This window comes from Hemitrygon akajei, chromosome 11 (genome assembly GCF_048418815.1).
Source record: "Hemitrygon akajei chromosome 11, sHemAka1.3, whole genome shotgun sequence".
Taxonomy (NCBI): Eukaryota; Metazoa; Chordata; class Chondrichthyes; order Myliobatiformes; family Dasyatidae; genus Hemitrygon; species Hemitrygon akajei.
Genome location: NC_133134.1, coordinates 113,036,287 through 113,059,671, shown reverse-complemented (window position 1 = coordinate 113,059,671; position 23,385 = coordinate 113,036,287). Strand labels below are relative to the sequence as shown.

The 23,385-nt window shown below is 43.6% G+C and overlaps 1 protein-coding gene across 1 annotated transcript in view; it reads left to right on the top strand.

Annotated features, from left to right (window-relative positions):
- Positions 1 to 23,385, top strand: part of LOC140736375 (piezo-type mechanosensitive ion channel component 2) — a 232,857-nt gene that overhangs the window by 17,107 nt on the left and 192,365 nt on the right. The window contains exons 7-9 of the mRNA XM_073062358.1: positions 227 to 408; positions 3,705 to 3,853; positions 4,559 to 4,732. Of these exons, the coding sequence (XP_072918459.1) occupies positions 227 to 408; positions 3,705 to 3,853; positions 4,559 to 4,732 (505 nt within the window). The remainder of the gene's footprint in view (positions 1 to 226; positions 409 to 3,704; positions 3,854 to 4,558; positions 4,733 to 23,385) is intronic.

The following is a 23,385-nucleotide window of genomic DNA, read 5'->3' as shown; positions in this document are numbered from 1 at the left end:
GAGAACGTACAAACTCCTTACAGGCAGCTCAGTTCAGTTCCAGGAATTGAACACGGGTATCCGGTACTGTAAAGCGCCGTGCTAACCACCATGCTACTGTGCCATCCATGGTGGGAGAGAGTCCCAGGCTTCTACCCGCAATGTGTGTGTAAGTTTCAGCATTGACATGTAGCAAACCCGCCTGCAGCAAATATGCTACCTTTTGTTTTTCTGCTTGTCTCTGCAGAAGGTACACAGAAGGATGTGACACTGATGACAATGGTCGGAAGTGTTGTTAAGGGATTATTGATAAAATACTGGATCTGTTTCTGCACAGCCATGTTCTTCATCGTTAGCTTCAATGGCAGAGTCGTGGTCTACAAGATCCTCTACATCAAGTTGTTTCTTTTCTGCGTGGCTTTATATCAGGTACGTCCATACTCAGCACCTCTTCCTAACACACAATTGAAAGGTGCCAGCTCACTCCAGTCACAATGGTGGTCAGATCAGACTTCTCAAACAATAAAACCTATTCCCAGACCATAGAGCCACGCGCTCAGACCATTCCTGGAATATTAATTACAAACACCGAGACCAAGAAATGCTTTTTGGACTTAACCAGTACCTGGCTTGATGGGTTATTATAATCGATTCAATACAACTCTGGTAATTGTTAGATTGGTATAAATCAGTCATTCACAAAGAATGCTGAGGAAATAGTTACTGGGTTACCAAGGATATAGACACTTACATAATGCTTCAGTAACTCAACAGGTCAGGCAACATGTATGGAAAGGAATAAAAGTGAGCAATAAAGAAAGGGAAGATAGATTATGAAAGTTATTCTGGCTTCTTCACCCTTCCTCTCCAGACCTGGTCACATAATATAAAAATGGAGAGTAATTTTTTTATGTGTATAAAGTGAAAAATGGTGGCCAAGGTGAATGTAGGTCCCTTGGAGGATGAGAAGGGGGAATTAATATTGGGCAATGAGGAAATGGCCAAGGCTTTGAATGACTATTTTGTGTCAGTCTTCTCGGTGGAGGGCGTGTCTAACATGCCAAAGAGAGATGATATAGATGTGATGAGAGGTGAGGACCTCGATACAATAGTTATCACTAAAGAGGTAGTGATGAGCAAACTTGTCGGCCTAAAGAAAGACAAGTCCCCTGGTCCTGATGGAATGAATCCCAGGGTACTGAAAGAAATAGCAGAGGTTATAGTAGAGGCGTTAGTGATAATTTACCAAAATTCTCTGAACTCTGGATTGGAAAAAGGTGAATGTCATGCCACTGTTCAAAAAAAGATGTAGGCAAAAGGTCAGTTAGTTTAACATCTGTAGTTGGGAAAGTGCTTGAAGCTATCATTAAAGAAGAAATAGCGAGGCAGATGCAACATGGATTCAGCAAAGGCCAGTCATGTTTGACAAATTTACTGGAGTTCTTTGAGGATATAATGAACACGGTGGATAGAGAGGAACAGATTTCCTTGTTATTTACTTGGATTTCCAGAAGGCCTTCGATAAGGTGCCACATAAAAGTCTTATCCATAATGAAACACTCTGGTTTCCTCGGCTGCCTGTCTAGGGAAGACGATCTCCGGCCCCGCCAAACGTGTGAGATTGAGGCGTGAGCCCCCCCCCTCCCCAAGCCCCCGTCTGTGTGGATGCTGTGTAATTCACTACCCTGTTACAAATTAATGCCACAAAATAACAGACAGTACACTGCATGCAATTAAACTAATTATATTTATGAATCTTAACTGAAGGGTTAGTAAAGAATAACAAAAAAAGCCCATTCTAATTAAACACTCAAATGTGCACAAGTTGGAGCTCATCTTGAACTTCTCTGTCGCTCATGCGCTGGGCCCTCAGTCAACCTGAAAGCACACACCACCTTCCGATCGTCGCTTGGAATCCATCTCGAACAAATGGGTCTCCCACTGATCGTATGTTACCACAGGTTCTCCCCAGTGTCTTCTCTCTTCATCTCTTCTCGAGCAAAAGCCCAGGACCAACCTTGTTGTATAAGACCATAAGACATAGGAGTAGAATTAGACCAATTGGCCCATCGAGTCACTCACCAAGAGAAACTTCCCACTAATTGGATGGCACACATTTCACATATTCATCAATAACCCAAACAGGCTGAACGCAGAACAAACAGCTCTTAGAGCTGCTAAATGAAATACCTTCAGCATAACAATAAAGATGTGAACCAGGGCATTACAATAAGATGAGGATGCATAGAGTTGGGGTGATGTATTAGCATGGATGGAGAACTGGTTAACAAACAGAAAGCAGAGAGTTGGGATACAGGGGTGTTACTCTAATTGGTGATCAGTGGTGAGTGGTGTGCCACAGGGGTCGGTGCTGGGCCCACAACTGTTCACAATATACATTGATGATCTGGAAGAGGGGACCGAGTGTAGTGTATCTAAGTTTGCTGATGATACTAAATTGAGTGGAAAAGCAAATTGTGCAGAAGATACAGAGAGTCTGCAGAAAGATATAGATAGATTAACTGAGTGGGCAAGGTTCTGGCAGATGGAGTACAATGTTGGTAAATGTGAGGTCACCCACTTTGGAAGGAAAAATGGAAGATCAGTTTATTATTTAAATAGCAAAAAATTGCAGGATGCTGCAATGCAGAAGGACTTGGGAGTGCTTGTGCATGAATCACAAAAGGTTGGTTTGCAGGTGCAGCTGGCTATCAAGAAGGCAAATGGAATGTTGGTCTTCATTGCTAGAAGGAGTGAATTTAAGAGCAGGAGGGTTATGCTGCAACTGTATAGGGTACTGGTGAGGCCAAATCAAGAGTATTGCATGCAGTTCTGGTCTCCTTACTTGAGGAAGGATATACTGGCTTTGGAGGCGGTGCAGAGGAGGTTCACCAGGTTGATTCCAGAAATGAGGGGATTAGACTATGAGCAGAGATTGAGTTGCCTAGGACTGTACTTGCAGGAATTCAGGAGGATGAGAGGAGATCTTATAGAAGCATATAAAATTATGAATGAGATAGATAAGATAGAGGCAGGAAAGTTGTTTTCACTGGTAGGTGAGACTAGAACTAGGGGACATAACCTCAAGATTCAGGGAAGCAAATTTAGGACGGAGATGAGGAGGAACTGCTTTTCCCAAAGTATGGCGAGTCTAAGGAATTCTCTGTCCAATGAAGCAGTGGAGGCTGCCTCATTAAATATATTTAAGACAAGGTTGGATAGATTTTTGCATAGTAGGGAAATTAAGAGATATGGGAAAAGGCAGGTAGGTGGAGATGAGTCCATGGCCATATTAGCCATGATCTTATTGAATGACAGAGCAGGCTCGATGGGCCGGATGGCCTCCTCCTGCTCCTGTTTCTTATGTTCTTATGAGTCGATTTTTTGGGCCTTCATTGGAGTCTCATTCTGAAATGTCAATTCTATTTTGTGTTCTATGGATGCTGCCTGACCTGCTGAGTTCCTCCAGCATTCTGCATGTGTTAATCTGGATCTCCAGCACCTGCAGAATCTCTTGTGTTTCTAGACACAGGCAGTAAACCCAGCCATAGGGGGGAGAAGTTACTAAGTGAGACTGTAGTGGAAGTGGATAGCATCAACGGTGACACAGTCATGGTTTGGGGATGGGGTTGGTGAGGGGGATGGAGAGGGAGGTGAGGAGGGTTAGTGAGGGATGAATTGCCACAGCTCACCCACTGTAATTTATTCCCTCGTATGGGTGACAGATCCATTATGACTGGTGGCGCCGGATCCTGAGGTACTTCTGGATTACTGTTGTGTCTTATTCAATGGCAGTGCTCATCGCTATCTACACATACCAGTTTAAGACAGTATCCTGGCTCTTTCAGCGGACAGTGGGAATGTCTGAGGACAGGTAGAGGACTAATCTTCCTTTTTCTTATGCATGAAGTTGGTATTGAAGTAGTTCAGTTCAGGTGCTCGGTCCTTTTCTGCTAAGATTCCCCGAAAGCTTTTCCCCTTCCTCTGCTCTCTTTAGCAGTTAAGATCCATCTACCTTTTTGGTTAACCCTTGGGCCCTTGCTAGATCCTCTTTCAGTAAAAACCTTAATGGTCATTGAAGTGCTGACTGTCAGGTGCTTTATAAATGTACTGAAGAGAGCGCGCACATTGGTGGCTACAGTGATCTGTCCCATCGCAGCCTCACGGGTGGTGTGGGTGGTGTTGGACTGGTGAGGTGGAATGAGTGTCCAGGCACTAGACCCCCACCTCATCAGACTGAGACCACCGATGCTGGGATCCAGAGCAGCAACAACCTGCTGGTGGGTCGAGCAGCGCCTGTCGGTTGGATGGAGAGGAATGAACTGTCATTGCTTTGGGTCAAAGCTGCAACCTGGAGTCCAGCAGAGGCTCCCTGTTGGTTTCAGAGTCTGTACGATGTCTGATAATGAGGAAGTACTCCACCAGACACTGAGACCTAACTCGACTCCATTCCACGGCTTGCTCATGAACACCAGCACGTTGACTTTGCATTTCTGAAGCATCTTCAGCTTGGCATGTGTTGGCCACGAAGGGTTTGAACTGTTGTCGAGAAACGTGAGTCCTGTCCTTCCATTTTCAGTTTAAAGGACCTGGGGTTGGAGCAGTATGATACCGCCGAGCTGTTTGCAAGTATCCTCCTTCCTTCAGCCTTCCTCCTGGCCTGCATCCTCCAACTTCATTACTTCCACAATCCATTTCTCAGCCTGACTGATTTAAGGCATGTCAGCCCCAGCCAAGATAACATCATCTGCAGGTACTGTACATCTCTTCAGATCTTCGCTTGTGTATCGGCAATTGGTTTATTGTTATTACATGCATTGAGGTACAGTGAAAAGTACAGTCGGCCCTCCTTATCCGCGGGTTCAACCAACCGCGGATCAGGAAAACCCAGAAGTTCTCTCTCCAGCACTTGTCGTTTGAGCATGTACAGACTATTTTTTTCTTGTCATTATTCCCTAAACAATACAGTATAACAACTACTTACATAGCATTTACATTGTATTAGGTATTAGAAGTAATCTAGAGATGATTTTAAAGTACAGGCAGTCCCCGGGTTATGAATGAGTTTCATTCCTGAGTCCGTCTTTAAGTCGGATTTGAAGTCGGAACAGGAGCATCTGGTATTATTTAGCGTCAGTTAGTCAAGTGCTTGTCTTAGTATATAGTATATATTTTACCTTTCTGTGCATATAAAACACTTAAGAAACATACGTATTTCAATAATTAAACCACTGCATTGCTTAGTAATAATTGTAGCTTTCATCGGGGCAGGGCCTTTCACATGCTCCATTAAAATTGTTCCGATCATTGATCGACTGTAGCCTAACACTTTTCCAATGATCGATGGTGTTTCACCTCTTTCCGATCGCTTTATTACTTCTACCTTATTTTCAATCATGATCGTGATTATTTTCGTGAACAGAAACACTGTGGGTTCAGAGCTGCACTGCCAGGTCCTAATCTCCACAGCACGGAGACATGTTAAATAAAGTCCGGGGTTCCGCTGGGTCCTAAAGACCACCGCACTAAGACAGGTTAAATAAGGGACTTGAGCATCCGCATTTTTTTGGTATCGCTGTGGGGGGGGGGGGGGGGGGGTCCCGGAACCAATTCCCCACGGATAAGGAGAGCTGACTGTATTGTTTTGCATGCCATCCGCTTCATTACACCTTATCAGCACATTGAGGTAGCACAAAGGGGAAAACAATAACAGAACGCAGAATGAAGTGCCCAGTTACAGAGAAACTGCCTGGAGGCAGACAACAAGGTGCAAGGCCATGACGAGGTAGATTGTGAGGTCAGGAGTACACCTTGTACAAAATATGGTACGGTACAACACCGTAGTGTAATGTTATTACAGTGCCACTGATCACCAACTGGGGTTCCCGCTGCTTCCTACAAGGAGTTTGCACATTCTCTCCGTGACCACGTGGGTTTCCTCTGGGTGCTCCAGCTTCCTCCCACATTACAAAACACTACGGTTGGGGTTAGTGAGTTGTGGGCATGCGATGTTGACCCAGAGGTACTTGTGGGCTGCCCAACACAATCCTTGCTGATTTGATTTGACGCAAGCAAAGCATTTCACTTTATGTCTCAATATATGTGCGATAAATAGAGCTAATCTTAAAAAAAAGGTCCATTCAATAGTCAGTGGGAGAGAAGCTATCCCTGAATCTAATGGTGAATGTTTTTTGGGCTTTTCTGCCTCTTAGGAGGAATCTTTGAATAAACTGGCTGCTTTTCCAAGGCAAGAGAAAGTGCAGAGTCCATGGAGAAGGAGGGTTGTTTTGGGGTTGTACTGAGCTGTGTCCACAACTCTCTACAACTTCCTATGGTTTTGGGTAGGGCAGTTAGATAGATAGATAGATAGATAGATACTTTATTCATCCCCATGGGGAAATTCAACTTTTTTTCCAATGTCCCATACACTTGTTGTAGCAAAACTAATTACATACAATACTTAACTCAGTAAAAAATATGATATGCATCTAAATCACTATCTCAAAAAGCATTAATAATAGCTTTTAAAAAGTTCTTAAGTCCTGGCGGTAGAATTGTAAAGCCTAATGGCATTGGGGAGTATTGACCTCTTCATCCTGTCTGAGGAGCATTGCATCGATAGTAACCTGTCGCTGAAACTGCTTCTCTGTCTCTGGATGGTGCTATGTAGAGGATGTTCAGAGTTATCCATAATTGACCGTAGCCTACTCAGCGCCCTTGGTTACCATACCAAGTCTTGATGTGTCCATATTGGTCATGGTCAATGGATAATGCTACATTTCTTTGGGCTCTGGAGGAACTAAAGATGCAAACGTGCTTTCTTAGCTATGGTGTCCATAAGTTTGGACCAGGACGGGCTATTGGTGATGTTTACACTTAGGAACTTGAAGCTGTCAGCCCATTCTACCTCAACACGATTGACACATCTTTATACTTGCTCAGTTAGAACAGTAAGGATGCCAGGCTGGATCGTGGAATGCTCCTCTTGCAGGACATGGGAAGATAGGGAGATGTCCAGTGCCCCTGACAAATACACCTGAGAGCAATGCATCCAGCCGCAACTTCAAGTAATTTTCATTAAGGAGTTGAGTGTGAAACTGAATGAACTCCAGATCATTTGGGAGGCTGGGCGAATGATAGAGGTAGTTACACCCAAGGTGCTTGACACAAGAAATTGGGTGACAGTCAGGAAAGGAAAAGGGGTTACACAGTCATCCTGTGCTTATCCCCCTCAACCAGGTGTACCACTTTGGATGAGATGACCTAGCTGAGAATGTTTCTGGCACTGAGTCTGACTCTGTGGCTCAGAAGGGAAGTGGGGAGAAGAGGCGAGCTATGGTGATAGGAGAGTCATTAGTTAGGGGAACAGAAAGGAGGTTCTGTGGATGAGAAAGAGATTACCAGCTGGTATGTTGCCCCTGGGTGCCAGCATCCAAGGCAGCTCAGATCAAGTCCCCAGTATTCTTAAGTGGGAGAGTGAGCAGCTAGAGGTCATGGTCCATGTAGCAATCAATGACATAGGTAGGAAGAGTTGGGAGGTTCTGCAAATGGAGTTCAGAGAGTTGTGTGCAAAGTTAAAGGGAAGGACATCCAGGGCTGTGATCTCAGGATTGCTGCCCATACCCTAGTGAGCCTAGAAATAGGAAGGTCATACTGTTTAACACATGGCTAAGGAGTTGGTGTAGGAGTGAGGGCATCAGATTTTTGGATGATTGTTCTCTTTTCCAGGGAAGAGATGATTTGCACCTGACCTGGAGAGGGACTAATATCCTAGCGGGAAGGTTTGCTAGTACTGCAGTGGGGAGGGGCGAAGGGTTAAACTCGAGTTGCAAGGGATGGGAACCAAAGTGCCAGAACAGATAGTGGAGAGGTTGCGGAGACATGTTGGTAAGGCCTCAGTCAAAGTCAGGAATCAAAAGGTTGAGCATGGTGTGACCAGTGTCCTGAGCTGTGTATATTTCAACGCAAGAAGTATCATAGGAAAGGAAGATGAGCTCAGGGCATGGGCTAACACATGGGACTATGATATCATAGCCATTAGTGAGACTTGGTTGCAGGAGGGGCAGGTCTGGCAGCTCAATATTCTGTTGTTTTAGATGTCACAGCACAGGAGGGATTAAAGGCAGAGGGGTGATGTTACTAGTCAGGGAAAATGTCACAGCAGTGCCTGTCCGGGTAGACTGGAGAAGTTGTTTAGTGAGGCTTTATAGGTGGAACTGAGGAATAAGAAAGGTCTGACCGTGTTAATGGGGCTATATTACAGACCACCTAACAGATCGCAGGATTTGGAGGAACAAATTTGTATAGAGATGGCAGACTGTTGCAAGAAACATAAGGTTGTTTCAGTAGGTGATTTTAACTTTCCACATATTGACTAGGACTCCCATTTCCATAAAAGGACGAAGTAGGATAGAGTTTGTCAAATGGGTTCAGGAAAATTTCCTTTATACGTAGAAGTCCCAATGAGAGAATGTGTGATACTTAATCTGCTGTTTATGGAATGAGGCAGGGCAGGTGACAGAAGCTTGTGTAGGGGAACGCTTTGCATCTAGTGATCAAAATGCCTTAATTTTTAAAGTAAATATGCAAAAGATAGGACTGGTCTGTGGGTTGAAATTCTAAATTGGAGAAAGACCAGTTTTGATGGCATCAGACCAAGTGTGGATGGGGACAGGCTGCTTTCTGGCAAAGGTGTACTTGGTAAGTGCGAGGCCTTCAGAAGTGAAATTCTGAGAGTACAAAGCCTCTATGTGACTTTCAGAATAAAAGGTAAAGATAACAGGTTTAGGTAACCTTGGCTTTCAAGAGATATTGAGGCTCTGGTTAAGAAAAAAAGGAGGTGCATTGCAGGTACAGGCAGGTAGGAACAAATGGAGTGCTTGTGGAGTATAAGAAATACAAGAGAACACTTGAAAGAGATCAGGAGGGCTAAAAGAAGACATGAGGTTGCCCTGGCAGCAATGTGAAGGAGAATCCTAAGGGATTCTACAGATAATGTTAAGAGTAAAAGGATTGCAAGTTATGTTCCCTTTAAGCTGTGCATGTGCGCACACACACACACACACGTGTTTCAACCAGTGCACAAAGGAAATTAATGTGCACACAAAAGGTTAGTTACCTAAAATAATGTAGTAATTAATAACTATACGTATTGAAAATAATCTTTTAGCTAACTGTTTCTGGTAACTAGTTAGTCAATTTTTCAAATGCCACAATGCATGTCACTAATTTATGTCACCTCACCCTTCCCATTCCGGTTTGTACAGCTGCATCACAGCGGCAGCCATCTTTGGCGGACAGTGTTCATATCGTAAAGTTTACAAAGATCTGTTTCAAATCCTGTGGATAGCTTACTAAGTTTTTATTGAAAAAAAAGATTGATTCATTCACTATGTCGAATTCAAAAGGAGTGAAGGGTGTGAAGTGCAAAAGAACTGCAAATTTGTTTAAAGTTGAATGGCTTAACAAAATAGTAGAAACTGCTACAGCGAAAGCTCATGAGGTCACGAACGTGCAGCTACGAGAAATATTTATGTATGATTTGGAAACTGGAGTTATCTGTTTATATTGTTGTGATGCAAAAGTTGCTGGAGAATTTGCTAGCGGAAAGAAGTGGGATGATATTTGGAAACTTGACTTTTTGAAGCGTCATTTGGCAAGTAAATCGCATTTGGACGGTGTACAAAAGCTCAGGCAACAGAACCCATCAATAGTTGTTACAGGTGTGCTACACTTGTTACATTTAGAAGAAAGGTTTCCTGAAGATGAGGTACAAGAATGGTCAGCTTTTGATTCTCCACAATTGCAGATTGTGACTTCACATTTGGCGATGAACAAGTTAATGCCTTATGTATAAAATATCATTATTTTCTAGCTGAAAATACTGTAATAGTTAAACAGTTTAATGATTTCAAATCTTCCGTGCAAGAAAAAAATTAAATCCAAACTGATTTCAAATTTCGCTCAAATGGTGGCATTTGTACTTCAAAATGAACAGTTTTGTGACCTTGCACAGTTGATGGACATTGGGAGAACCTTTCTTGCATCTAGTGCGGACTGTGAGTGGGGTTTTAGCCTAATGAATCAACTCAAAAACAAGCTGAGAAACCGTTTAGGCGAATGTCATTTGGATATGTTAATGAGAATCAAAAGCTGTCAATTGGATGGAAGTTCTATTAGTCTAGATAGAGTTTACAAAGAATGGATAAATGCCAAAGACAGGAGAGAGAAAAAAATAACTGTGACTTAAAATATGTATGTTATTTTGTTGTTATTCTGCACAGTTTTATGTCAAATATTTTGTAAACCTACATAAACTGTGCCATGTGTGTGTTCAGTGCGCACATACTTTTGTCACAGGAAAAAAATTTGCACAACGTAAGATTTTTGCGCATACTGTCTATTAAAAATTAGAGGGAACATTGGCTGCAAGGGACAAAATGGTCCTTTGGAAGATCAGAATGGTAATCCATGTGTGGAGCCAAGAGATGGGGGAGATCTTACATGGATTTTTTGCTCTTTTGTTTACTCAGGAGGTGAGCACTGAGTCTACAGAAGTGAGGCAAAGTATCATCAAGTTCATGGGCCCTGTACAGATTACAGAGGAGGAGCTATTTGCTGTCTTGAGGCAAATTAGGGAGCATAAATCCCCAGGACCTGACAAGGTGTTCCTTTGGACCCTGTAGGGGGTAAGTGCAGAAATTGCAGGGGCCCCAGCAGAGATATTAAAATCATCTTTAGAGACAGGAGAGATACCGAAGGATTGGAGGATAGCCAATGTTGTTCTGCTGCTTAAGAAAGGCTCTAAAAATGAACCAGGAAATTATAGGCCAGTGAGCCTGATATCAGTAGTGGGAAAGTTATTGGAAGGTATTCTAAGTGACCAGATAAACAAGTACAGGTGGCCCCTGTTTTTCGAACGTTCGCTTTACGACAGCTTGCTGTTACAAAAGACCTACATTAGTACCTGTTTTCGCTAACCAAAGAGGATTTTCACTTTTATGGAAAAAAAGACTCCTGCTATATACGTGTGGATACCCCCAGAAAGACTCCCATGACCGTGAAGCCTTGTGCGAGCAGTTGTGTGCGTATGTGTGTACGTGCGTGGGCATGTACGTGCTGATTTTTTTATCCCCAAGTTGATTTTGGCTTGCTGTCTTCCCAATTTTGATAAGTGAAACTACACCGTACATACAATATTTCTACTTTATGTAGGCTGTATATTTATCATATCATTCCTGCTTTTACTATATACTTGTGTTATTTTAGGTTTTATGTGTTATTTCGCCTGACTTGGTAGGTTATTTTTTGGATCCGAGAACACTCAAAATTTTTCCCATATAAATTAAGGGTAATTGCATCTTTGCTTTACGACATTTCGGCTTACAAACGTTTTCATAGGAACGCTCTACCTTCAGATAGCGGGGGAAACCTGTATATGGATAGGCATGGACTGATTTGGGATAGTCAGCAAGGCTTCCTACATGATAGATCATGTCTAACCAATCTCACAGATGAAGTTACCAGGAGAGTTGATGAAGGCAAGTCAGCGGATGTTGACTACATAGACTTTAGCAAGGTATTTGGCAAGGTCCCACATGGGAGGTTGGTCAAGAAGTTTCAATCACTTGGCCATCAAGATGAGGTATTAAATTTGTCAGAAAAGCCAGAGAGTGGTAGTAGAGGGTTGCCTCTCTGACTGGAGGCCTGTGACTAGCGGAGTGCCACAGGGATCAGTGCTGGGTCCTTTGTTGTCTGTCATCTATATCAATGATCTGGATGATAATGTGCTCAACTGGATCAGCAAATTTGCGGATGACACCAAGACTCGGGGTGTAGTGGGCAGTGAGGGAGATTATCAGGGACTGGCGTCATTGGTGGAGGGGTGGTTGGGGCAGGTACAACTACAGGATTTTAAAAAACGTTTTTATAGATGTATGAATAGGAAAGGGAAAAAGGACTCAAGCCAAATGTAGGAAATTGGGATTAGTGTAGATAGGCATCTTGGTCAGCAAGCACGAGTTGGGCTGAAGGACATGTTCTATGGCTCCATGGCACTCTAAAAGTTGACCATCACTTTGCCTCCATAAGCAGATGAGTTCTTACAGCAGCTTTCAGTTTGTACATTAGATGCGCCAGGGTCATTGGTATTTGATTGTAGAGTAGAGTATGGGGAAGCCCTTGAAAGGATGATTTAAATGCAGTGTTGATGAGTACATGGAAATTAAAGATTAAAAAGGACAAAAACACTTGGTTGAAGTGATTCATGACCTTCCTCACAGTATCAACTAAAAGGTAACTTCTAATCTCTTAAATCTACACACTCTCCCGGTTCCAAGCCAATGACATTCTTCAAGACAGTGCCTACAGTAACACAATGACCAAGGGGACTTCAACCTTCCGATAGGTAGGGTAAACCAAATGGCTAAAACTTGGCTTGAAGGATGAGTTCACAGACTATATTCAGGATATTCTTTTGGAACAACGCCAATGAAGGAACAATCTACCCTACGACTTCTCTTGTACGTATTGAAATAGAATTGCAGCAAGTTAATGATACAGAAGGAGGGCATTCATCCCATCATGTTGGTGTTGGTCAGTAATGTGAAATCTGCCCTAATCCTGTCTTTCAGCACTGGGACATGGCCCTGCAGGTTACAGTTCTTCAACTGCACATCAAAGTGTAATGAGGGAGAGCAATGAATGGTGGTGAACAGAATATGGTCTAGAATTGACTCAGACTTACACAAGATGACACAAACAAAATCCAAAGGCAAAATCACAAACAGTTGTACTAGAAATTAAACAAGTATGTGAAGAGCAGGAGGATAAGATGTGAAAGAATAGGACCTATCAAGTGTAACAGTGGGAAAGTGTGTATGGAACTGGAGGAAATAGCAGAGGTACTTAATGAATACTTTACTTTAGTATTCACTATGGAAAAGGATCTTGGTGATTGTAGTGATGACTTGCAGCAGACCGAAAAGCTTGCGCATATAGATATTAAGAAAGAGGATGTGCTGGAGCTTTTAGAAAGCATCAAGTTGGATAAGTTGCCGGGACGGGATGAAATGTACCCCAGCCTGGTGAGGGAGGAGATTGCTGAGCTTCTGGCAATGATCTTTGCATCATCAATGGGGACGGGAGAAGTTACAGAGAATTGGAGGGTTGCAGATGTTGTTCCTTTATTCAAGAAAGGGAGTAGAGATAGCCCAGGAAATTATAGACCAGTGAGTCTTGCCTCAGTGGTTGGTAAGTTGATGGAGAAGATCCTGAGAGGCAGGATTTATGAACATTTGGAGAGGTATAATATGATTAGGAATAGTCAGCATGGCTTTGTCAAGGGCAGGTTGTGCCTTACGAGCCTGATTGATTATCTTGAGGATGTGACTAAACACATTGATGAAGGAAGAGCAGTAGATGTAGTGCATATGGATTTCAGCAAGGCATTTTTAAGGTACCCCATACAAGGCTTATTGAGAAAGTAAAGAGGCATGGGATCCAAGGGGACATTGCTTTGTGGATCCAGAACTGGCTTGCCCTCAGAAAGCAAAGAGTGGTTGTAGACGGGTCAAGTTCTACATGGAGATCAGTCACCAGTGGAGTGCTTCAGGGATCTGTTCTGGGACCCTTACGCTCTGTGATGTTTATAAATGACCTGGATAAGGAAATGGAGGGATGGGTTAGTAAGTTTGCTGATGACACTGTTATGAATGTGAAGCAACTCTGAGGGGCCGAAGGGTATAAAGTCGCCCCCTCCTTTTTGAGAATCGCAAGATCGCTATTAATTCGGGTCTGAGACCCAGGAAATGAGAGAGAGACACACAGAATACACAACCTGGTGGAATGTGTCCTGACCTCAGCGGAACGGAGCCACTGATAACGGCCATTGTCTCTTGGAGAAGGAATTGTGTATTGAGTACTGTACTATTCATTGAAACCCCTCAGGGGACAACCAGAGTGGGCTGGTTGAGGGATTGCACCATCCCAACCTGATTGACATCTGAGACCCCGTGAGTAAGGATAAAAGAGGGTCTGGGGAACAACCCCTTTAGACGCACCAGGAGAAACGCTAGAAATCCCGTGACTGCGTTTAATAGCGAAAGCCGGTGGGGGCTTGTGTGCGTTCTCCCTTTGCCTGGGATTGGCGGGCTCACCACGGAAGAACGGTTTAGCTAAAGGAGAGATCACACTTGAACGGCCACGACAACAAGACTCCTGACGGATCAAAATCATAAAGGAAAGCCGGCAAGTTTTTCTCCAAATCTCTCTCTCTCTCTCCAACAATTGCAACACAGTGGTCCCCAACGGCTGCAGCCTGCATGAACTGAGTGAACTTTATATTTCTATCGGACAATACATTATCCCCTAGACAACGATAGAGCTTATTTCTTATTGATTATTATTATACCCGCACTTTTAGATTTAGTATTGACGACGTATAATATCTGTATATTTGCATTGATATTATTTTTGTGTATTTTTACTAATAAATGCTGTTAAAAATAGTATCATCAGACTTCAATGGACGTCTCCATCTTTGCTGGTAAGTGACCCAGTTACGGGGTTTGTAACAACACAAAGGTTGGAGGTGTTGTGGATAGTGTGGAGGGCTGTCAGAGGTTACAGTGGGACAATGATAGGATGTAAAACTGGGCTGAGAAGTGGCAGATGCAGTTCAACCCAGATAAGTGTGAAGTGGTTAATTTTGGTAGGTCAAATATGATGGCAGAATATAGTATTAGTGGTAAGACTCTCGGCAGTATGGAAGATCAGATGGATCTTGGGGTCTGAGTCCATAGGACGCTCAAAGCAGCTGCGGAGGTTGACTCTGTGGTTAAGAAGGTGTACAGTGTATTGGCCTTCATCAATCGTGGAATTGAATTTAGGAGCTGAGAGGTGATGTTGCTGCTATATAGGACCCTGGTCAGACCCCACTTGGAATACTGTGCTTAGTTCTGGTCGCCTCACTACAGGAAGGATGTGGAAGCCATAGAAAGGGTGCAGAGGAGATTTCCAAGGATGTTGCCTGGATTGGGGAGCATGCCTTATGAGAATAGGTTGAGGGAACTCGGCCTTTTCTCCTTGGATGAAAAGTGAACTGATAGAGGTGTATAAGATGATGAGAGGCATCGATCGTGTGGATAGTCAGAGGCTTTTTCCCGGTGCTGAAATGGTTGCCACAAGAGGATACAGGTTTAAGGTGCTGGGGAGTAGGTACAGAGAAGATGTCAGGGGTAAGCTTTCCACTCAGAGTGGTGAGTGTATGGAATGGGCTGCCGACAACAGTGGTGGATGTAGATACAATGAAGTTTTTTAAGAGACTTTTGGATAGGTACATGAAGTTTAGAAACATGGAGGGCTATAGGTAAACCTAGTAATTTCTAAGGTAGGGACACATTTGGCACAATTTCGTGGGCCAAAGGGCCTGTATTGTGCTGTAGGTTTTCTATGTTCTATAAACTTCTACGATCGAGCACTGAGTGTTCAGCCATGTGATCTTTAAGTACAGACTTTCCATGAGGGAATGTATCAGGCAATAATTGGCAGTCTAAGTCTTAAAGGGACAGCAACAGCTAGCCATACCCCAGGAAATTGGAGTGCCAAACTTGAATGGCTGTTGCTGTTCCATCGGGACCATGATGGAAACCTCATCCTATGGCTGGCTCCTAATGGCACAGGGTAATCAGGATGGTCCTCTATCAAGCTAAGGTCCAGGATGTCCCATGAAGGAATCCAGCTTCTTTCTTTTGGGCTATATCCCTCCCGATCCATGAGGTACTGTCTAAAAGTTGTCAGACTGTGCAGTTGGGTTTTCCTTTAACAATTCTGGGAAGCAGAGTAAGTTTGGGATCTGGAGCCAAGGTGCTGGCAGTCAAGGACTTAAGGATGAATATGTAGAACGTGGGGTGAATCTGCATGGAATTTGGGAGTTGAAGACGATAGATAACTGGGTTGACGTGTTGTGGGATTTTGAAAGTACTGATGTAACGAGGCCCAATTTTCTGGATTCAACTCGCATAAGAATATCTTTAGTTGAGAGCCAGACCCGCTGATGGAAAAGAAGTGCTGGTCTCTGTCTTCTCTGGCAGTTGGCCTGGTCTTCTTGTTGCCGCAAATTGGCCAACAACATCTCTCTGCCTTAACCCATTTCTGGTGACACCTCTAGGCCAGTTGGTCCGCTGATGAAAATCCTACCTCTGATTCTCGTTCCGGGAATAGCAGAGGATGGTACCCAAATTAGTATTCGAAAGGAGACTTCCAGGTAGACGAACACTGAAGTATGTTTTGCATAAGCTCCACCCAGATCCATTTGTCACTCCAGGTGGTAGGGTTCTCTGGAGCTAGACATATGAGTCTAGGTCCTGGCTGACTCTCTCCATTTGCCCATTGGTCTGTGGATGGAACCCAGACAACAGACCGGCAGAGGCCCCGGTGAGCTCACAAAAGGCCTGCCAAAACCTAGAGGCAAACAGGGGACCACGAGTTGAGCCAATGTCCAGGGAGAATCCTGAAGACATGCTGTAACATGAGTTTGATGGTCTCTGAAGCCAATGGTAGTTTAGAAAGGGGTTCGAAGTGGCAGGCCTTGGAGAATCGGTCTATGACCACCATGATCACTGTATTATACTGAGATGCCGGAAGACCAGTGACAAAGTCCATAGAGATATGGGACCAAGGGCGAGTAGGAAAGAGGAGATGAAGAAGCAGACCTTGAGGCTGTGCTTAGAGTTCTTTATTTTGTGTGCTGACATTGCACTCTAAGGCATATTCCCGATATCTTTAGTCATACCTGGCCACCAGTAATGTCTCTTGACAAACTCTAGGCCACCATTGCATGCCCAGCTCCTCATGTTTACAGTTATTGTACTATAGATTTTCTAAATATTTTTAAGGAATTTAAGGTGGGGGGGGGTATATGGGAGGCAGGGTTTGAGGGTCGGCACAACATTGTGGGCCGAAGGGCCTGTAATGTGCTGTACTATTCTCTGTTCTATGTTAATATACCTATAGAAAAAGAATCTCAGGGTTGTATGTGGTGACGCATATGTACTCTGATAATAAATTTTACTTTCAACTTTGAACAGTGATCTTATTTAGCCCCCTAAAGTCAGTGCCTTGCCTTAGTCCACCATCTTTTGTTTGTTACAAAGAAAAACCGGTCCCAGTGCGAGATGTTGATGGTTGAATAAACCAGATGCCAGACCTTCTTGAATATAGTCCCCCATGGCTTTTCTCTGGGACTGATAGAGCTGTGTTCTAAAGAGGACAAGTACCCAGAAGCAGTTCGATGGTGCAGTGATAGTCCCAGTTAGGTGGGAGAGTGGCAGCCTTGTTGTTGTTGAAGACCTCGAGCAGGTCTGAATATTCTGGAGGTACTGAAGATGCACTGGTGTGGGAGGTGGAAGTTCAACAGGTGATTCAGGAAGCCTGGTGGTGGCAGTCTCGGAAGTCATTTCAGGAGGTAACTCAAAAGGACCCCTTTTAGAGGCATTTCCTTTAGCACTGGTTTGATCAGCCCAGAATGACACCAGTAGTCCAATTGACTCCAGGGTTGTGGGATGAGCCAGAACAAGTGGTATTTCTGCGGAGCAAATGAGGTGAAGCTGGACTGAATCCAGATACTGGCAAAACTTGAGCTTGAACAAGGCTGTGTTGTGGTTGATCTGCCCCGGCACCAAGAGTCCCATCCAGGGCCGTGGCAACGAGCCTTTGGCTGACATGTGAAAAGGGGATTTTCAATCTTTTGGCCAGTCCAAGGCCCAAACTACCCCCCACCCCACACCAGAATCAATAAAGACATCTAGGGAATGTTTTCCCCATGAAAGTGGCATGGGGAACACCATCTGGAGGAAGCTGAACCAGGAGTGAGGCTAGCAGCTGTCACAGCCCTCCCTATGCTGGACGGTACTGGGAATTTCCCAGCAGATTGGGACAAGAAGTCCAATAACGCCTGGACTCTCCACAGTAAATGCACATCTCCCTTGTCTCTATTTCACCTTGAGAGAGCATGGTCCGGTGTATTTCCATAGGTTCCTCAGAGGTTGGGATTGGCCCGGGGAATAGGAGAGGACAGAGGATAGTCAGGAGGAGAATCTTTCTGGAATAATCCCCTTTGTCTGTCTCTTCTGCTTTCCGTTAATCGGTTATCGAGTCAATTTGTCAAGTCTAGAAGACTCTCCAGATTAGTGGTTCCTAACTTCTTTTAGCACCTTCATACTTGCCAACTAGGCACAATATACTTTCCGGTACCCCCATAAAGTAAAAATATGTCTACCATATGCTAACGTGAGAAAAATTATTCTGCTTTAAAATTTTTATTTGTACAGCAATTTTGATAACAACATGAGCTTGATGGTATTTAGCAAGAGTTGAAATATCTGGTTCAAGTTGTGACAGCAAAAGCCTCAAGTCCCCACGTGTGACAATGTCCAAGAGGTTTCTGTTTTTTGTGAGTATGTGGTTCACTGCACTGAAGCCTCTTCCAACAAGGTAGGAGGATGGACATGCAGTGAAGAGCAGCTTTGCTCTTGTCCAAAGACCAGGGAACTTCGTATGACAGTGTAGCCACATACCACAAAAGTAGACACTTTTGAAAAGCATTTTTGCTTCTTCAGAATCAGGTTTATTATTTCTGGAATGTGTCATGAAAGTTGTTAATTTAGCAGCTGCAGTTCAATGTAATACATAATATAGAAGAAAAATAATAATAATAATAATAAATAAATCGATTAATGTATATGTGTATTGAAGAGATTGGAGGCTACCCAACCTGATGGCATGAACATTGACTTCTCTGACTTCCGTTAATGCCTCTCCTCCACTTCTTACCCCATCCCTGATATATTTAGCTTTTCTCCCCCCTCCTTTTTTTCTCTCTCTTTCTGCCCATCACTCTGTCCATTCTCCATCTCCCTCTGGTGCTCCCCTCCCCCTTTCTTTCTCCCTAGGCCTCCCATCCCATGATCCTTTCCCTTCTCCAGCTCTGTATCCCTTTTGTCAATCACCTTTCTGGCTCTCAGCTTCACCCCACCCCCTCCGGTCTTCTCCTATCATTTCACATTTTCCCTTCCCCCTCCTACTTTCAAATCTCTTACTATCTTTCCTGTCAGTCCTGATGAAGGGTCTTGGCCCGAAACGTCGACAGTGCTTCTCCCTGTAGATGCTGCCTAGCCTGCTGTGTTCCACCAGCATTTTTTGTGTGTGTTGTAGAGAATTAGTCAATCAGTAGAAGGTTGAGAGTTGGGATAAAAGGGTGTTTCTTTGGTTGACAGTCAGTGGAGAGTGGAGTGCTCAGGGATCGGTGCTGGGTCCTCAACTGTTCACAATACATATTAACGATTTGGAAGAGTGGGCAGAGCATAGCATATTTAAGTTTATCAATGACACTAAATTGAGTGGAAAAGCAAATAGTGCAGAGGATGCGGAGAGTCTGCAGAGAGATATAGATAGGTTAAGTAAGTGGGCTAGGTTCTGGCAGATGGTGTACAATGTCGGTAAATGAGTGGTCATCCACTTTAGAAGGAAGCATAGAAGATCAAATTATAATTTAACTAATGAAGGTTGCAGCATACTGTTATGCAGAGGTACTTGGAGTGTTTCCACATGAATCGTAGGTGCAACAGGTCATCAAGAATGTTGGCCTTCATTGCTAGAGGAATTGAAGATATGAATAGGAAGGCTATGCTTCAATGTACTGGTGATACAGCACCTGGAGTATGCTTGAAGTTCTGGTCTCCTTACTTGAGGAAGGATATACTGGCTTTGGAGGCACAGAGGTTCACCAGGTTGATTCCGGAGATGAAGAGGTGAGCTAATGAGATATTCAGTCACCTGGGACTATATTCATTGGAATTCAGAAGAATGTGAGGGGATCTTATGGAAGTGTCTAAAGTTACTAAAGGGATAAATAAGAAAGAGGCAGGAAAGTTGTTTCCACTTGTAAGTGCAAGATTCAGAGGAATAGATTTAGGATGGAGATGAGGAGGAACTGCTTTTCCCAGAGGGTATTGGATCTGTAAAATTTTCTGTCCATGGAAGCAGTAGAAGTGACCTCATTAAATATATTTAAGACACCGTTAGGGTTCTGGGGAAAGAGCAGGTAGGTGGAGATGAGTTCACAGCCAGATCAGCCATGATCTCACTGACCCGCAGAGCAGGCTTGAAGGGCCAGATGACCTACTCCTGCTCATATTTCTTATGTTTGTGTGTCTCCCTTGGCCTCCTTGTAGATCCTAGTGCATTCTCAGCAATATGAGAGTCACTTTCTTTTTTGTTCAACCCATTTGGCCTCACTAAATGATGCTGTGTACTCCAGCCCTGCAGGTGATGATTTCCAGATCATAACTATCTGAAAAATCTTTCTCTTATTACCTGTGCACATTCTGCCAAGATTTTAAAATCCAAGCCCCTGGTCCTTGAATTGCCCGCTACTGGAAACTAATGCGCTTCATCTACCCTGCCTAAAGCAAGTAGCATATAATGCTAATACAAGAACATAAGGAGGGTGAGCAGATGTGGGCCCTGTGGTCCCATGAACCTACTCTGTCACCCAGAGTGATCATTGACAGTGCCCCAACCCTCATCAGTCAACTATCAACACCGTCTGGCTTTAGCTGACCCCAACACTATTGCCAAAACAGCTCTTACATCGGCAGCACAGCAATGGAAACTGTGAGCAGTTTCAGACTCCTGGAATACATCTCAAGTACTTGGGGGTACACCTGGGTGTTAGATGTGAGTGGAGCACCAACACAGAGGCTGTGTACAAGAAGGGCCAGAGTCGCCTCTACTCCCTGAGCAAACTGAGGTCCCTTGGAGTATGCAGGCCTCTCCTTCACATGTTCTACCAGTCTGTTGTCATCAGTACAATCTTCTGTGCGGTGGTGTGCTGGGGCAATTACATCCACAAGGGTGATGCCACAGGCTCAATAAACTGATTCGAAAGGCTGGCTCTGTTATAGGAGTCAAACTGGACACACTGGAGGCTGTGGTAGAACAAAGGACACTACAGAAAATCCTGGCAATTCTGGACAATGTTTCTCACCCTCTGCATGCCACCTTGGCTGAACAGAGGAGCACTTTTAGTAATAGACTAAGACAACTGCGCTGCTCCAAAGAGTGCTATATGAGGTCATTCTTACCCTCGACCATTAGGCTCTATAATGAGTCAACCTACAGCCGGGGAAGTGATGACCACCTCCTGTTAAACTGTTTATGGTAACTTATTTTTTAATTCTTTCTACTTCTCTTCTAATATTTGTATATCTGTGCACTTGTAATGCAACTGTGACACTGTAATTTTCTTTGGGATCAATAAAGTATCTATTTATCTATCTCGCTTAAGCTCTCATGGTCCCAGAACACATGCTACATAATAGTTTTTTCCTTTTGATTGTTTTTTCTTTCCACTCTTTTCTATAAGTGTTTCCCTCAGATAAATACTTTGTGGAGATTTGTGATATATATGATTATATGATATATATGTACAATGTCTGAAATACATCTTATGGAAATGTTTGTTTGATGATGAACTTCAATTAAAAAAATAAATTACAAAAAAAAAGAAAGCTCACTAACACCTCTAGTCTCTGAGGAGGCTGAAGAGAGCTGGACCGTGCGTATCTATACTCACAACTTTCTACAGATGGGCAGTAGAGAGCATGGTAACATGCTGAATCACTGTGAGAGATGGAAACTGCACTGCAGCAGACAGGAATGCTCCACAATCGGTAGAGAAAGCTGTCCAACACATCACCAGCCTACCTACCATCGAGAAAATATATTACAGAAAGGTGCCAGGAAAGGGCCAGCAATATCATGAAGAATCCCTCCAACACAGATCAAGAGCCATTTGTCCCACTCCGATCAGGGAGGAGGCTACATAGCATCCACGCCAGGACCACCGGACTCAAAAACAGTTACATCCTCCAAGCAGTAATGCTGATCAACACGTCCATTTAGTAAATCTCCCCGCCAACCCTCATTATTCCTGTCAGTCACCTTATGTACAGACTCTCCTGTGCTGAGCATCACTTTATGGACAATCAATCTACGTATGTTAACTATGTTAAGTATTTATATTTATTTTGTTTTTGTTTATTATTGTGTTCTTTATCTTACTGTTTTTTTTGTGCTGCATTGGATTTGGAGTATCAATGATTTCATTCTCCTCTATACTTGTGTTCTGGAAATTACATTAAACATCTTGAATCTTAAAAATGCTGGGGGATCTCAGTCAGGCACCACCTATGGAGGGGAATAGACAGACTGATGAATGCTGATGAAAGATCTCAGCCCAAAATGTCAACAGTTTATTCCCCTCCATAGATGCTAATGCTGCCTGAGATGCTGTTCCTCCGTGTGTGCGTTGCCCAAGATTTCCAGCGTCTGCAGGATCTCCAGTGTTTGCAAAAACAACTCTCCTGCATTCTTGAGGAAATCTGCAGATGCTGGAAATTCAAGCAACACACACAAAATGCTGGTGGAACGCAGCAGGCCAGGCAGCATCTATAGGAAGTAGCACTGTTGACGTTTCAGGCCGAGACCCTTCGCCTGCGTGGGATGACGAGTCTATCGGGACCCTGAGGACTTGTAGAAACTGTGTGGTGGTTTCTTTCGAATTTATAGTCTTTTAACATCTTTGGGCTATTTTTACTGTGCCCATGGTCTGTTTTTTTTTATTAATTATGGTATTGTCTGCACTGTTGTAACTATATGTTAAATATAACTATATGTAACTATGAGGTTTTGTGTAGGTCTTGTAGCTTTAGTTTTTGGTTTGTTGGGTGGTAGAGTTGGTCTCCTGACTTGGTGTGTCTGGGTAGTCTTGTTTTGTCCGGTGGACTTGGAGCTCCTTTCCAGGGAACGCGCTAAGATGGTAGCCCGATATTAATATGCAGCAGCCTCTCCGGACTCTGGATTTGAGGATTGCCAAACGTTATGTGGATTTTCTGGTGTAGTCTGTTCTGTCGTGTGCTTTTGTGATATCACTCTGGAGGAACGTTGTTTCATTTTTTAAACTGCATTGCAGTTGTGATTTCCAAATGACAATAAACCGAAATTCAATTCAATTCGATATTTGCACCTACAGCTCTGATCAGTTCCTTCCAACCACAGCCAGTCAGAGCCTGCAGACTTCCCTAGCAGAAGCAGTGCTCCGTGTTTCATGTGGCCATATGATTCCTAGGTACCCATGTGATCACTGGAATCTTCACGAGCTCACTAAGACCAATGGTGAGCATAATCCTGGTAGCTGGATTGGCTTTTATTGGACATACTTGGAATGAAGCGTTTTTATTGCCTATCTGTGTATCATGGGGAAATAGACAAGATATTGCCTCTTATTTCAAATTATTACAGTTGGGGTCCTTGACAACTGGCTAGATGGCTGATCCATTGCCTGTT